Below are 14,400 nucleotides of genomic sequence, written 5' to 3' on the forward strand. Positions count from 1 at the left end.
CTTTAAATATGCATGCAAACATATGTAGACATTTACAGAATTTGACATCTTGCCACATTTTGAGGTTCCTTTAAGATGATATAAAGTTGAAACCATGCAGCTTACATGTCATGACTGTGAGGTCATATAAGGGTAATTTTCTTACAATTAAAACGTGAGAAACTTCACCAAATTGCTGCTTTTTTCCCATGCATGTTTCTCTGAAATCAAGGCCACCACAACTCTGCAAAGTATGTTCCCAAAATATCCCTGTGAGTAAGAGCTAATAGTGTCTGCAGGCCTGTTTCTGCAGCGTCCTCATGCACTGACTCAACAGACACCACACTGCTTGTCGTTTAGTCTTTATGCTCTGTTTGTGTCATGCACAACAGATAGAGGGAACCTTAGACAACACAACTTCAAACTACATTTGGATTTTGTTATCTTCTTAGATATCTCAAGAAGTACTCTATTGTCAGACCTAAAAAATGACCTTTTACAACACAACATGCAAGACAGTATTTTCTCCAAAGACTATACATAAAAATAGCAACAAAATTTGTGGTCCCTGGGGGGGAGATTTTGCACCTAGTTGAATGGAATGGTTGAAGAACAAGTGCTCCCTCTAGAGGACTTTGTATGTCATTACTCCTGGGACCTATCTTGTGTTATTAGGAAGCTTACTGGCGTAGTTCGGGTAAGGTGATAGTCTTAGTCATCATTACTGGACTGCTTTTTTTAAGAAAAGGAATTAAAATGATGCAGCATTACTCCAGTTGAAAGACGTTAACCTGTGAAAATCAGCATTTCATTGAAGAATAAAGAAGCTGCAGAAGGAAAAATAATTCGCTTTTAAATCAAATGTGGTCATGGCTTCAATGTCATTTTTTAAAAATATTCTGCATCCCTGTTTTTCCCTTACCATATTAAGATAAAGCAGATGTATCTTTATGCTCTTAATACATTTTAGTGGCCCTTTTTTGTGTGGTTTCAACATTACAACTGGTAGAACAGGGTGGCTCGATTGAGAAATGGAAGTCCAGAAGAAAGAAAAGCTCGTTTTTACATTTTCATTTAACTGAAAAACGTATCCTCATGCTGTGGTCATATTGTTTTTTAGAGAAAAGCTAAGAATTCTCATTACTCATTAAAGTAACAGTAAGCAGCATGTTCAGTCTAGTGAAAAAGACCCTCCCTACCAAATGATGCCCCATTCATGTATGTCATCTGAACTGTCTGTTCCACTCAGCTTTTTATGTCAAACTCAGAGGAAACAGCCCTGACAACCCTGACAGCAGATCAATATACATCTGAAAATGTTAATAGGCAGCAACTGATATTTGCTGCACAGCTGCTGTGCTCTCTGCACCAGCAAAGAGAGGAGAGAGAGTGAGTAAGGGACAGGGAGATACAGGCTGGATGATGCAAGTTTGTACAAAGTCACTGTGATTGGCTGGCTTCGTGCAAACCAATCCTGACTGGTTGTTTGATTCAGACTGAACCACTTTTTTTTAATAAATACAAAGGCACTGACAGACACAGCTCAAACACATATTTATTGAAAGGACCATTTCAATTTGATATTATTGGTGACATGCAACAATACTAAGTCTGATTAAGTAATGTTGCTTACTGTAGCTTTAAGTGCTACCCAAACCAATGCTATATCATGTTTTTGTTATAATAGTTACAGTATTTCTACATTTCTCATTTCAGTTTCAACTCTGTGTTAGAATAAAACAGCAGGATCTTATCAATTTGATATATTGAATACTCATTGCTCAAATCATCTTAAATGGCAAAAAAATATATATTTCAGAAACTGATGAGTCATTCCTGAATTTATATTTAATCCACCAAATCAACTCATTATTAAACTTTATGTAACCCTCACTAGCATGACAAGTTGAAGAGGGGGAAAATGTATACAGCGTTCATGTTTACTGGAAGTGAAGAAATTTGAAGATTTGTATTCAGGAGATGTTGTTTCATTTACATGAGGGTGCATTCAAAACCCTTGTCTGTATTGTGGTGTAGTTATTTTGTCACTAGAGATCACTGCTGAGTCAGACATACTGTGTAAAACACAACAAACTAAAGAAAGGCCAAGTCAGTTTCACAACCAACAAAATCTTAATGCCCCAATTCTTATGTAAAGGTTTTCAAAAGACAAGTGCAGAATATGTACAGTACATTAATGGTAACAGCCTTGTGTGTCATTCACAAAACTTTGTGTTTTCAAGAACATGAAACAATGAGCACATTAGTTGGGAACATGGTTACAACTAACAAAAAGCATGATTTACCAAGAAAAAGGTGCCATCATGAAAAAATGTTATGTTATGATTCTGACATTCTTCATTCCTTGCTTTGGTTGGTGAATGTTTCAATATAATACATAAAGCAAAGCATATACAATGTGTACAGAACACATTTATGAGAAAGTTACTGAAACAAATTTTTCAATAATATTCTGGTTTTATATACGCAAGACACATGTCTTCTTTAGTTGACTCACGTTCTGTTAACATTCACGCAGTATATGTTACACGATACAATAACAACTATGTATGATTGTAAAAAGACGTCAACACATTGCTTTTATTGCAGATGGGATTTATAGTCAGGTAATTATTCAGATTTTGAGAAACACTTGGGGAATATGTTAGCTGTACTCAGACATCGACTCAGGTTTTTGCTCTGAGGGCAGAACAGCTTAGTCAAAAATTGCGGGTACAGTGGTTTGCTGGCCATCATTTGACACTCAATTCCAATCCAAACTCCTGATGGCAACTGTTCAGCAGCCATTGTTGTGGATGTATTATTTGAATAGCCCTTTGGACAAAAAATTGCCACATGAATGGAGTCCATTTTCCAAGATCCTCATCCAGACTACAGAATGTTGGGAAAGGAAAGTCTCTAAACTGGTAGCATATTCTGTTCTATAGGCTTTTTTTTTTTATATATCAAACATACAGTATACTTTGTCAGTGCAAAAAACAGATATATCTGATAGTAGTCAACTCGTTGAATATCATATTTCAATATTATCTGCACATTTATTATTTTTTATAAACATTGAATAAATTAACTTACCCTCCGAATTCTGAAAAGTCAGAATTCTGAGATTAGAGTCAGAATTCTGAGAAAAAGGTCAGAATTCTGAGATTAAAATCAGTATTCTGAGAAAAAAGTCGGAATTCTGAGATTACAATTCTAAGATTAAAGTCAGAATTCTGGGATCAAAGTCAGAATCCTGAGAAAAAAGTTAGAATTCTGAGATTAAAGTCAGAATTCTGAGATTAAAGTCAGAATTCTGAGATTAAAGTCAGAATCCTGGGAAAAAAGTTAGAAATCTGAGATTGAAGTCAGAATTCTGAGATCAAAGTCAGTATTCTGAGAAAAAAGTCAGAATTCTGAGATTAGAATTCTGAGATTAGAATTCTGAGATTAGAATTCTAAGATTAAAGTCAAAATTCTGAGATTAAAGTCAGAATCCTGAGAAAAAGGTTAGAAATCTGAGATTAAAGTCAGAATTCTGAGATTAGAATTCTAAGATTAAAGTCAGAATTCTGAGATTAGAATTCTGAGATTAAAGTCAGAATTCTGAGAAAGAAGTCAGAATTCCGAGATTAAAGTCAGAATTCTGAGGAAAAAGTCAGAATTCTGAGATTAAATTTAATCTGAGAATTCTGACTTTTTTCTCAGAATAATATTAATAATTGACCCTATTATTATTTTTTTTTCCAGTGGCCCTAATCCTCTTCCGTACTGTATGTATATATAATTACTATGACATTTATTCTCGTTTATTAAATTCTATTCATAGAAGTCAAAAATCCTTTGGAGTGCTGAAAACAGCCGGCAGGGGGCGCTTTCTGTGCGGACGTGGTTTGGTGACGTATGACGCTCTCTGGCGAGCGGATCCAGCCTACACACAGCCCTGTGCATTTTCAGGCCGGGTAGGACCCCAGCAACAACACTGCTATCGGTTCAACCTATGAAGATTGGGCTTTACAATCGCCATCCATCCTTTGATTAGACAGCATTTTGTGGAAATATATCCCTGCCACTGATCAGAAGACACACCAAGCCGTTGAATCGGTGAGTTATGGATATGAATGTTTCTTTGAAATCTCTACTTTTTGCTCGTCTTCTCCGCTGCCTAGTTTTATTGTTGCTTTGTTCTGTGCAGCAGCCATTTTTAATCGCCTTGTCCTACATTCCCATCCCTGTCGTCTGACTGCTCTGAAAGCAAAGAAAGGTTGAAAATGTCGGCCTTTTGCCTGAGCTTATGCATAAGATTCCCTCTAAGTCACAGTGTTTAATACTGTCAAACACCCCAGCACTGAAACCTCCGGGCCTGTCAAGGTTGTTTTTGAACACCAGACTGGAAGTTGAACGGGATTGCAGTTACGCTAGTTTTCGACAGTTGAAGCTAGCTAATGCTAAGTAACAGCAAATGGATGTTTTGTTATTTCTGCGTGGATACGGAGGGAACAAAGCATCAGTTTGCAGATATCCTAACGGTCTGAGATGTGATCAAAATGGGTGAAACACAGCCCTACGAGGCCTTGGCCCCTTTGCACTTGATGTTTACATAGCAATTTTTCCTTTAGCCACCAAGCTAGCATATTTCACTTCTGATGTTCCAGCAACTATACAGAGGGTCCTCCTCGATTAATGTGTATTAACGTGACATTTCAAGAATAATTCAGCAGTATTCAAACTGATATAATTAACAAGACTCCTTATTTCAAATCTTTGGTTGGTTAGACTTTGTTTTTGTGCTCGTACAGTAAGCTGGCCGGTGTCAGTTTCATGTGCTGAAGCTAGCATTAGCTCTCAAAGAAGGTAGCGGTTTCATCTGAAACTGACATTAGAGGTGCCATATACTACTCTTTGACATATACTTGTAATTAAAACTGAGCTTGTATGCTCATAATTTGTGCCTGTGTTATTTTCTTCGGGTGGACATAATGTCTGACTTGCTGAAAATCAAGTATAGTTAGCTGTCATAGCATTAGCATCCACATCTGCGTTAACCAGGCTTTATATTCTACTTAATAGTTATGCAGTCCCAATGGAAGGGTTGAAAATGTAAGGTAGCAGAACAAAGCGGGGCATTGTCTTCTCTAATTCGGATCTGATTGATCTTTATTGGCGGATGTTTCTTCTCCATCAATCCAAGTGAAACGCCTATGCAGATCTGAAACCGAGCGGCCTCCGATACGCAGTAGATGGTCTGGTATCAGGCTCTTTGGACGATATTTATCTGCAAAGGTCGGTCCTTATAGTATTTAAAACACCAGCTCGGGCAGAAGACAGTGTACACATGATGATATTCATTACATTGCTGTGTTGAGTACTTGACTCTGATTTGTCATTACATAGCAATGATTTAACTGCCTGTAATATCTGGATCTGTTATAACGACCACACCATTGCTAGGGATGCTGCTCCAATCACAGTCTTTGGACGATTGATTGTTATTGTATCAGCAAGCTGAAAGAACTATGAACTGTGAAATAACATATATGGAATTATTTAATTAACAAAATGGTGTTAAACAAACCAGAATATGTTTTATATTTTAGATTCTGAAAAGTAGCCCTCTTTTTCACGACAGCTTTGCACACTCTTTGCACTCTCAATCTGCTTCATGAAGTAGAATGGTTTCTAATTAACATGAGCCTTGTCATGAGTTAATTTGTAGAATGACTTGCCTTCTTTATGTATTTGAGACCATCAGTTGTGTTGTTTAGAGGTAGGGTTTGTACACAATAGATGGCCCTATTTGACTACTGTTGTAATCCATATAGTCCTTATATAGTCCTTATAGTATTTAAAACACCAGCTGTGGACTACGGGCAGAAGACAGTGTCCACATGATGATATGCATGACATTGCTTTGTTGAGTACTTGATTCTGAATTGTCATTACATAGCAATACATAGCAAGCTTAAAGAAGTCATATACACTTGAGGTCAGTATACTAATGATGAAAAGACCATCTGAAAAGTCACAGGAGGAAAGGTGGGAGAGGTTTAAGACATAAAGATGTATGTTACAACAATAGAAGACTCTGTATGAAGTAAACACAACAGAATAAGGCGCGGGATCCAGCAGTGGTTTAACACTGATAGATACAAAAGCAAGTGTTGCAAGCCCAGGCAGTAATGAGGCAAAAACACTCAACCAGGTGCATGCTGTCCTGTTTACCTTGTTGTACTTCACCATCTGTGCAATTGTTCAGTTTAATGTGAGTAATAACAGCCGGCTCATTTCAGAAGTGAGGTCATTTTAGAAAAAAGCTAGGAGTTAACCGTTACTATGAAGGGACATGGCTCAAATTGTAGATTTGGCCGAGTATTTTCAAAATTCTAAATATAACCATCGTAAGACATTGAATTAATTTCCATATCATTGTTTGGTGTACCAATTACCTTCATCACCAATGCATGGTAATTTAAAGGGAGCAGGTTGTTCCAGGTAAAGAACCTCGTTGGGGTAAGACGGGACCCCTATGATCAGTGTCAGGGTCTTGATCATTATGTAAGGGTTCCAACCAAGCGGCAACCTTCGGTCTAAAAGTTGAGTCCAATGCGGAAGTGTTAAAAACTGCACTTCATCGAGGATCCGCTTGAGGCGGGCTCCGGAAGTACCGGAAACCACATACCCACCAATTAAAAAAAGCAGATCTTTACAGCAGAAATAAACATGTTATCAGCCTGGTAAAAAAGAGGAGTGTAGTGTGGATAGCTCATTTTTTGATCGGCACACACTGCACAGGGAGGAATTTTTCTGTAACACGAAAATTTCAGAGATACTAAGATAACGAGTTTCCCGTTATGAGAGGCGCAGCTGACTTGATCGACAGGCAGGAACACTGTAGCTGTTGGCGAGGAGGCTCAAAGCCCGCCTCTTTACCTCACAGTAGCTCGACAGAAGTCAGGTTGAGTTGAGCATCTCCAATATGGTTTCCACTGACAATTGGCTTCAAATCAGCGCTTCAGAAACAGATGGGTGACATCACGGATACTACGTCCATTATTGATACAGTCTATGGGCCACACTGAGTGCAGCAAATCCTTTTTTGTGGTGAGCGTTGGAGCTAAAATGTTTATCTTATCAAAGTATGTCATTTCAGGGTTTTGTCCACATATAAGTGATGAACAGACACAGCAAACATAACTGGTTATGGTTCTCAGTAGAACGTGTGCACATCAAGTCAAAATTATTTCCTTTAACTGCTCGGTTCTCAATGTAGTGAAGTAGTAAGGGAAGAATAATGGAAATTGAGCGTCTACCTGGAAAGAGAAGGGATTCCTGGCATGGCATTTTCTTCCTGCATATCAGAACTTTATCTGTCACATATCATTTTGTTTTGGTGAATGTGTGAGTGGTCCTGAATACACCAATTTGTTTGGCACCATTGTCAAAAATTACAAGAAAATATGTGGTGGTATCTAGCTATTCAACAAAACAAGTTTCTGTCCAAGTTTTGAGATATCTGTAGCTGACGCCCAGCAGTGAGGTGAGAAATTGAATTTAAGGTGTTCAAAAATCAAATAAACACATTTTATAACTCCAGGGGAGATGTTTTGTGGTTGCCCGTAAAATCTTTATACCCATTTATACTTTACACCAAACTATACTGTACATTAATGGGAAAATCTGTGTCTGGTTGTGCTGGTTTTAGATCAACAGTGAACACAGCATCATGACCAAATTAACCAAGGTTTTCTGTGCAGATTTGAAGGTAGCACATCTGCAGCTTTGGTTTGAATCACAGCTGCTCACAGAACACATCGTAATCAAGAAACTGCCTCTTAAAAGTCTAAAAGTCTTTCCCAAGTTGGACGTGTTGGTGTGTCTGCCCTCAGGTCAGGATGTGTAACAAACAAAAACTATAAAATTCCACTACAGATGTAAAAAATTAGGGACACATTGTTTCTTTTTATTACTATTTGTTCTTCATTTTGAATCGTGCTGGTAACAACTACAATTATCTTAGCATTTCTGTACTTTTTTCATCTTAGGTTTTCAAAATGTTCAATGCTTGGATACTGCTCGATACAACCTGCTTTAAATTAATACGATGTCTGTTATTTTTATGTTCAGTAGTGTTGAAAAGCTCCAAAGTCTATGAAAAATAAAGAATCAACTCTCATATTTTCAACCACACACGAACAACAGAGCACTCAAGCACCAGCTGTCGGTCGACATAAAGATAAAGTACAGAGATATGGCACGACTGAAAAATTAGAAGTTGCTTGTTTCACAGCAGGAACTCACTTCACAGCAGGAACTCACTTCAACTGGCTTCTGTATCGACGCTAGGCCATGGCCTATGCCGTAGGTTCACATAGCCCTGTACCTATGCAGAAGCCTACGCCCTTAACCTGATGTGCACCTCCTCAAAAATGTAACTACCCATCATTATGACATCGTCCACAAGCCCTGTGAATTGTCATACATTACGACTGTACATTACACCTCTTCCACAACTCCAACATAATACACTTGGATGATACGCTCAGTCACTATAGTTTCTTGTGCACAAATAAGCAGAGAATATATCAAGGCTGGAAACCGTCGATATGACTAGCATAGAAGTCGCACTGCTAACTAGTGTTTGGGCGGAGTATTGCAGAGCGACGCAGACACTCCAACGCATAACTATGTAGTCAATGTAAAACTGACTTCAGGAACTTATGAACAAGTCCATACCTCCACACAAACGTGCACTTCATCTTGCCTGCCGTGTGTCTCTCTGCTCCACCCTCCATCACAGTTATTATTATTATTCTCTCTCTCTCTCTCTCTCTCTCTCCTCTCTCTCTCTCTCTCTCTCTCTCTCTCTCTCTCTCTCTCTCTCTCTCTCTCTCTCTCTCTCTCTCTCTCTCTCTATATATATATATATATATATATATATATATATATATATATATATATATATATATATCTATATATATATATATATATATATATATCTATATATATATATATCTATATATATATATATCTATATATATATATATATATATATCTATATATATATATATATCTATATATATATATATATATATATATATATATATATATTTTTTCTTATTGGGATCACAATGAAAGAGCAGCCCAAATAGAAGAACCTGATCTCTGTCTTGCAGCTTTTGATAAGGATGCTTATGTACATATTGACTGAATTAAATGCTACACCCATATAACCGCGGTTGAGAAAATACCTCTCTAGTTTGTGTTTCTGATTAAACAAACATCATTGACTCAATGTCATCAACTCTATATTTACCTTACTGTACATTTTACTGAATGGTCTCTTCATATGTGCACAATGCTGGCATTGTATTGACACTTAAAGATGGTGGTTTGCCTTGTCATGAAAAGAAGAAAATACTTAACTAGAACAAGGCTGGAAAGATGAACAGAGAGCATTATGTACTCCTCATTGTTGCATGCTCTTTGCTCTTCACTGCTTACTATGTTTCCTCCATCAGTGCTCCACCCTGAGCACAAACTGATGGATTGTCATGTATGTAAAACACTGGTTATTTTTTTTTATAAAGCTTTAATTTCTCTCATTACATGACCAACCTTCATGGGCATATTTTACCAGCAGTAGCTATCTAATGTTAATCTGTCTGTTAAACCAAAGTCAAAATGAATCTCATTGTTGTGACAAGCTGCTCAAATAATGCCAGATTAATTTGATCTCCTCTGAATGTGATGCTACCGTCTCAGTTCAGTTTTGGCAGGTAGATTGTTGTTGGTCCTGCCAAAAAAGTTGGATATTACGTTTTTGACAAAATCAATCAGCAGTGTGCAACTTTAGAAGAATTTCCTGGCTGGACAGCTTTCTTGTAATATTTCAATGGTAGGGAGTAGTGGCTAAAACACAAGGTGTGCTTAAGGGAAACGGCTATGCATGTTTATTACATGTTCACTTTATACACAATGTATTACTTACGGCATTCTTTTCACTACAACAAAACACAAATGTTCCCAAAATGTCATACAAAAGAAACAAAACAAAAACTATTTGTGTATTAAGCCTTACCACACGTTTACCTCTCTACAGCTGTACATCAGCTCTAAACAGCTTTATACAGTTATGGAACAGGAGTTAATTTTGAAAGATTATAGGGTCAATATCAAAAAAGTATATATAAGGGCGCGGACTTAGCTTAATGGTTAAGTTGTGCCCCTGTGTAGAGGGGTGGCCGAGGCTCGAATCCAGTCTGCAGCCTCTGTGTGTGCTCTACGGTGGCCCTGAAGTGCAATCACAACGACAAATCAGAAAACACTACATGTCAAAGGATAGACCAGTCCAATCAGCGACGAGTCATGTCCTACAAGGGTACCTACTTCTTCCGGTTTGGTTAATGCCGTAGTGTTTTCTGATTTGCCATAATGTTTTCTGATCGCCCTTGTGATTTGCTCATAAGGGCCACTGAAGTGCCCACACCCCTACTATCCATTGTCCTCTCCTCTATAATATAAAGGTGTTAAAGCCCCCCCCCCCCCTCCCCCAAGTTTTTTTTGCATGACTTATAAAAGTCTGTTATTAATACCGTTCAAGTAAATGACGAATACAAGTATTCCAATAGTATATTAAAATCACACTTGAGTCCTGATGAAACAATTCAACATTGGCTCGTTCTGTATAACAATCAGCCAAGTGGCAACCTCCGGTCTAAAAATATGAGTCCAATGCGTAAGTGCTAAAATCTGCAGTTCATCGAGGATCCGCTTGAGGCTGGCTCTGGAAGTACCAGAAACCACATACACACCAATTCAAAAATGCGATCTTTACAGCAGAAATAAACGTTACAGCCTGGTACAAAAGACGAGTGTAGTCTGGATAGCTAATTTCTCTATCGGCACACGCTGTAGGGGGGGGTGATTTTTTTTTTCTAACTGCATTTTCAAAGATATTTAGATTACGAGTCTTCCAATGAGAGGCACAGCTGACTTGATTGACAGGCGGGAACACTGTAGCTGTTGGCTAGGAGGCTCAAGGTCTGCCTCTTTACATCACAATCGCTCGACAGCAGCAATATGGCTCCTACCGACGATTGGCCTCAAAACAGCTCTTCAGAAACATATGGGCGACGTCACGGATACTACGTCCATATTTTATAAAGTCTATGCACTCAACCAAACAAAGTAGATGAATGCCCTCTGTTACCACAGTTAAAGGTCTGAGCTCAAACTCAATTTTTTCTTCTCTTTCCAGAATCTGAAGGCACTGGGAAGAGGCGCAAAGAAAAATTTCCATACTCGATGACATTACATCGCAATGTCCGATCGTTTGGGGCAAATAACCAAGTCCAAGGATGGGAAAAGCAAGTATTCCTCACTCAGCCTATTTGACAAGTACAAGGGAAAATCAATAGAAAATCAGAAAAACGCAGGTAAGTTTGAATTTATTCAGTTTCTCTACCATATTTATCATCTTGGTTTATGTCACTGTTTATGACTCTTTGGATCCAGTTCCTAACCAGACTCCCCTTGCTTTGTCTCCGTTTTTTCCCACACAGTAGTCCCGCGACATGGCTTACAGAGTCTTGGAAAAGTGGCCACAGCCCGGCGCATGCCCCCACCTGCTCACCTGCCGAGCTTGAAGTCTGAAAACAAAGGAAACGATCCCAACGTGATTATTGTGCCTAAAGACGGTACAGGATGGGCGAACAAGCAGGAACAACCCGAGCAAAAGAGGTGAGGGGAGAAAAATACCCCGTTGTCTCATCATTACTGTAGATTTGATGTAAATTCTTTGTGCTACAGGGATGCTTGCATGCTTGTTACATGATACAGTTTTCTGTTTCAGTGGAACTTAGACAACCTTTGTAGTTTTAAGAGTTTCAATCACTCTTCCTCTTGTTTGGAAGGCAGCATCAGGAGAGTGAAACGTGGCTCTGAGCTTTGTAGTACTCAGCTGTTGTTGTAAAGCTGCTGCACCACGATCACAGAGAGTTGTCGTATTCACACCTGCTCAAATGTATGAAGCTTCCGTGCACACAATCACTTTAACCCATATTTTGATTTTACTTCTTTTTTGCAGTTCTATTGCATCAATACCACAGCTGCCGCAGTTGCAGCCGCAGCTGGCTTTACAGAAATCTGTCTCCAATCTTCAGAAGCCCTTACCGGTAGCCAACCAGGAGGTGTGTATGCGCAGAAGAGGTTGCCCTGGATTTTTTCATCCAGGCAGTATTTCTAAATGCCAAGAGGAGTGTGCTTGAACTTCTGTCTCATATTAGACAAGCCCCTCGATAGACAGCTGTAGATGTCATTCAGAATCATTGAGCAGAAAATGCATCGTCTGCTTTAGAGTACTGCAGCATCTTTATGATGTGAAGCTTATACATCGCTTATACTTTTATATATTAGAAATAAGGTGAGGAATATAGTCAGTATGCAGATCAGGGATCTAATCCAGCTATCAGACTGTGACCTTGGTTTTCTTAATTTCCACAGAACACAAACACAGGTGGACCAAAGCAATGGGCCCAGCTAAATGGAAAGGCAGTAGAGCAAGATGGTGAGTCATCTTATCTCTATAATTAAGCGTGAGATGTGTTTAAAATCAAATGACACGCTCCCGGTGAACAATTCTCTAACCGAACTGTGACCCCTACCTGTCTTTGCCAATTTGTACAACACCGTCCCCGTCCTTGTATGCACAAGTCAGACTGACACCACTGTCCTCATCGCATCTCTTCAGGTTCAAGGGTCTCAAACCGACTTCAGCCCTTCTCTCACGAGGAATTTCCCACGCTGAAGGCAGCTGGAGAACAGGACAGGGCTGGCAAGGAAAGAAGCGGCTTCGATCCGTCGTATGGGCCCGGACCAAGCCTCCGCCCCCAGAGTAAGCCCTGTTCAAGAGACTTGGCAGGCTCACAAATACAAGTTAAAGTCTGCCGGAAATAAATCATTTAATTGGCGGCTAGAGTTTTGTCTGTCTGGAAGCTGAGTGATATTGCATACTTCGGGAGTGGCGGAAAATAACTAGGCACATACTGTGTACGGTACAAAATGTTTTCGAAGTTGACTTCTTGTCTTCTCTGCTTGGGTTTGTGATTTTTCTATTGAACATTACTGCTAGATGACGGTTAGTAAAGGCATGCAGTCTACTTGATTATAAGCTGCATTTGAGCCACACGTATGTTAGAAACAGCCACTAACAAAATGAAATGTGTTGCTCCTTTGATTAAGTACCTGTCATCATATTTATAACTCTTCGATAAAAGTAAGAAATTACAACATCAGAGGAAGAGAGCAGTAAATTCAGATTTTATGACCCAGTGCTATGTGCTTGTTTTTGTGTACTTTGTTTTTAGGGCAAGTAGAACTCAGCTGACATGCTGTCATCTTTTTCAGTGACTCACAGCTGCCACCTCTGGGTTTGACCTCAGTGGCAGAGGGGAGAAAAGCTGTCATTTTTAAGTTTTAGGATATTTGAAACTGTTTCAGTGGTACAAAGAACTGATTAACTTAAATTCAAAGCAGCATCTGCTCTGTAGTTCATTTATCCTTTCTTCTCTTCTTCCACAAGATGTGACGAGCTGGAGGGAAGGTGGTGGCAGGAACCTTCAGCCCTCGTCCCTGACCCTCGGCCTGCCAGCAGATCCTGAGGGTAAGATCACTGCCCTGGGTGAGACCGGCACCCCTCCGGTCCCATCTCACCCGCCCTCTGCCACCGGCACAACCCCCTCCAGCGTAGTGACGGCTCAGTCTCCGGTCCTCGACCCTAAGGAGCCCTCCCTGCGACCCGCCCAGCCTGTCCGCAGAACAACCGTCCCCACTGCCTTGCAGTACCAGCTTCACCACACCTCCACTGCTGTCTATCATGACATGTTGCCTGCATTTGTGAGTAACATAAAACTCCTTCTTCATGCCAGTGCTCTTAAAAGGCTTCAAAGGCTTTGCTTGAAAAGTTGGGTCCTTAATTGATTTGATAATTTTTATGGTTTATGGATGAATTTGTAAGATTTTGAAATACAAGAAAGTTGTACAAAAGTTCTCCAGAACTCTAGGGAGCCCAAGGCAGCGTTTTTAAATTGCTTCTTTAGTTTAGAACATTTGTCTTTAAAAAAACAACAAAAAAGCTGCAGAGCTGTCTGATTTAGAAACTGAAATGCTTGATATTTTGGAAAAATTGTCCAAACAATACTGCAATTTTCAAACATTTGAATATTTCTGTCATGTTTCTGTTTTCAGATGTGCTCCAAAGACACACGTGAAGCCCCGGGCACAGACAACGTTCCCACCACTGTTGCAGCCCCCGCCCGATTTGACAGCAAACCCCCCATGAGACAGAACTACGCCAAACCGGAACTCGTCAAGTAAGTCCGTTCACAATGTGAGAGTTTGACCTGAGTGGTTCGTGACACCTGA

General features: G+C 39.4%; 1 protein-coding gene across 17 annotated transcripts in view; it reads left to right on the top strand.

Moving 5' to 3' along the window:
• Positions 1–3,880: 3,880 nt before the first annotated feature.
• The window catches only part of prrc2b (proline-rich coiled-coil 2B), a 26,242-nt gene continuing 15,722 nt past the window's right edge, over positions 3,881–14,400 (top strand). For 10 of the 17 annotated variants that reach the window (XM_034710062.1, XM_034710064.1, XM_034710065.1 and 7 more), the window contains exons 1-8: positions 3,883–4,083; positions 11,237–11,414; positions 11,541–11,718; positions 12,065–12,167; positions 12,481–12,544; positions 12,728–12,871; positions 13,559–13,872; positions 14,224–14,348. In XM_034710062.1, coding sequence (XP_034565953.1) covers positions 11,300–11,414; positions 11,541–11,718; positions 12,065–12,167; positions 12,481–12,544; positions 12,728–12,871; positions 13,559–13,872; positions 14,224–14,348 — 1,043 coding nt within the window. In that variant the 5' untranslated portion in view covers positions 3,883–4,083; positions 11,237–11,299. Of the gene's footprint in view, positions 4,084–11,236; positions 11,415–11,540; positions 11,719–12,064; positions 12,168–12,480; positions 12,545–12,727; positions 12,872–13,558; positions 13,873–14,223; positions 14,349–14,400 lie in introns of all 17 variants that reach the window. The other 7 variants (XM_034710071.1, XM_034710066.1, XM_034710072.1 and 4 more) reach the window with 6 other exon arrangements.

The sequence above is a fragment of the Notolabrus celidotus genome, chromosome 19 (genome assembly GCF_009762535.1).
Source record: "Notolabrus celidotus isolate fNotCel1 chromosome 19, fNotCel1.pri, whole genome shotgun sequence".
Lineage (NCBI taxonomy): Eukaryota > Metazoa > Chordata > Actinopteri > Labriformes > Labridae > Notolabrus > Notolabrus celidotus.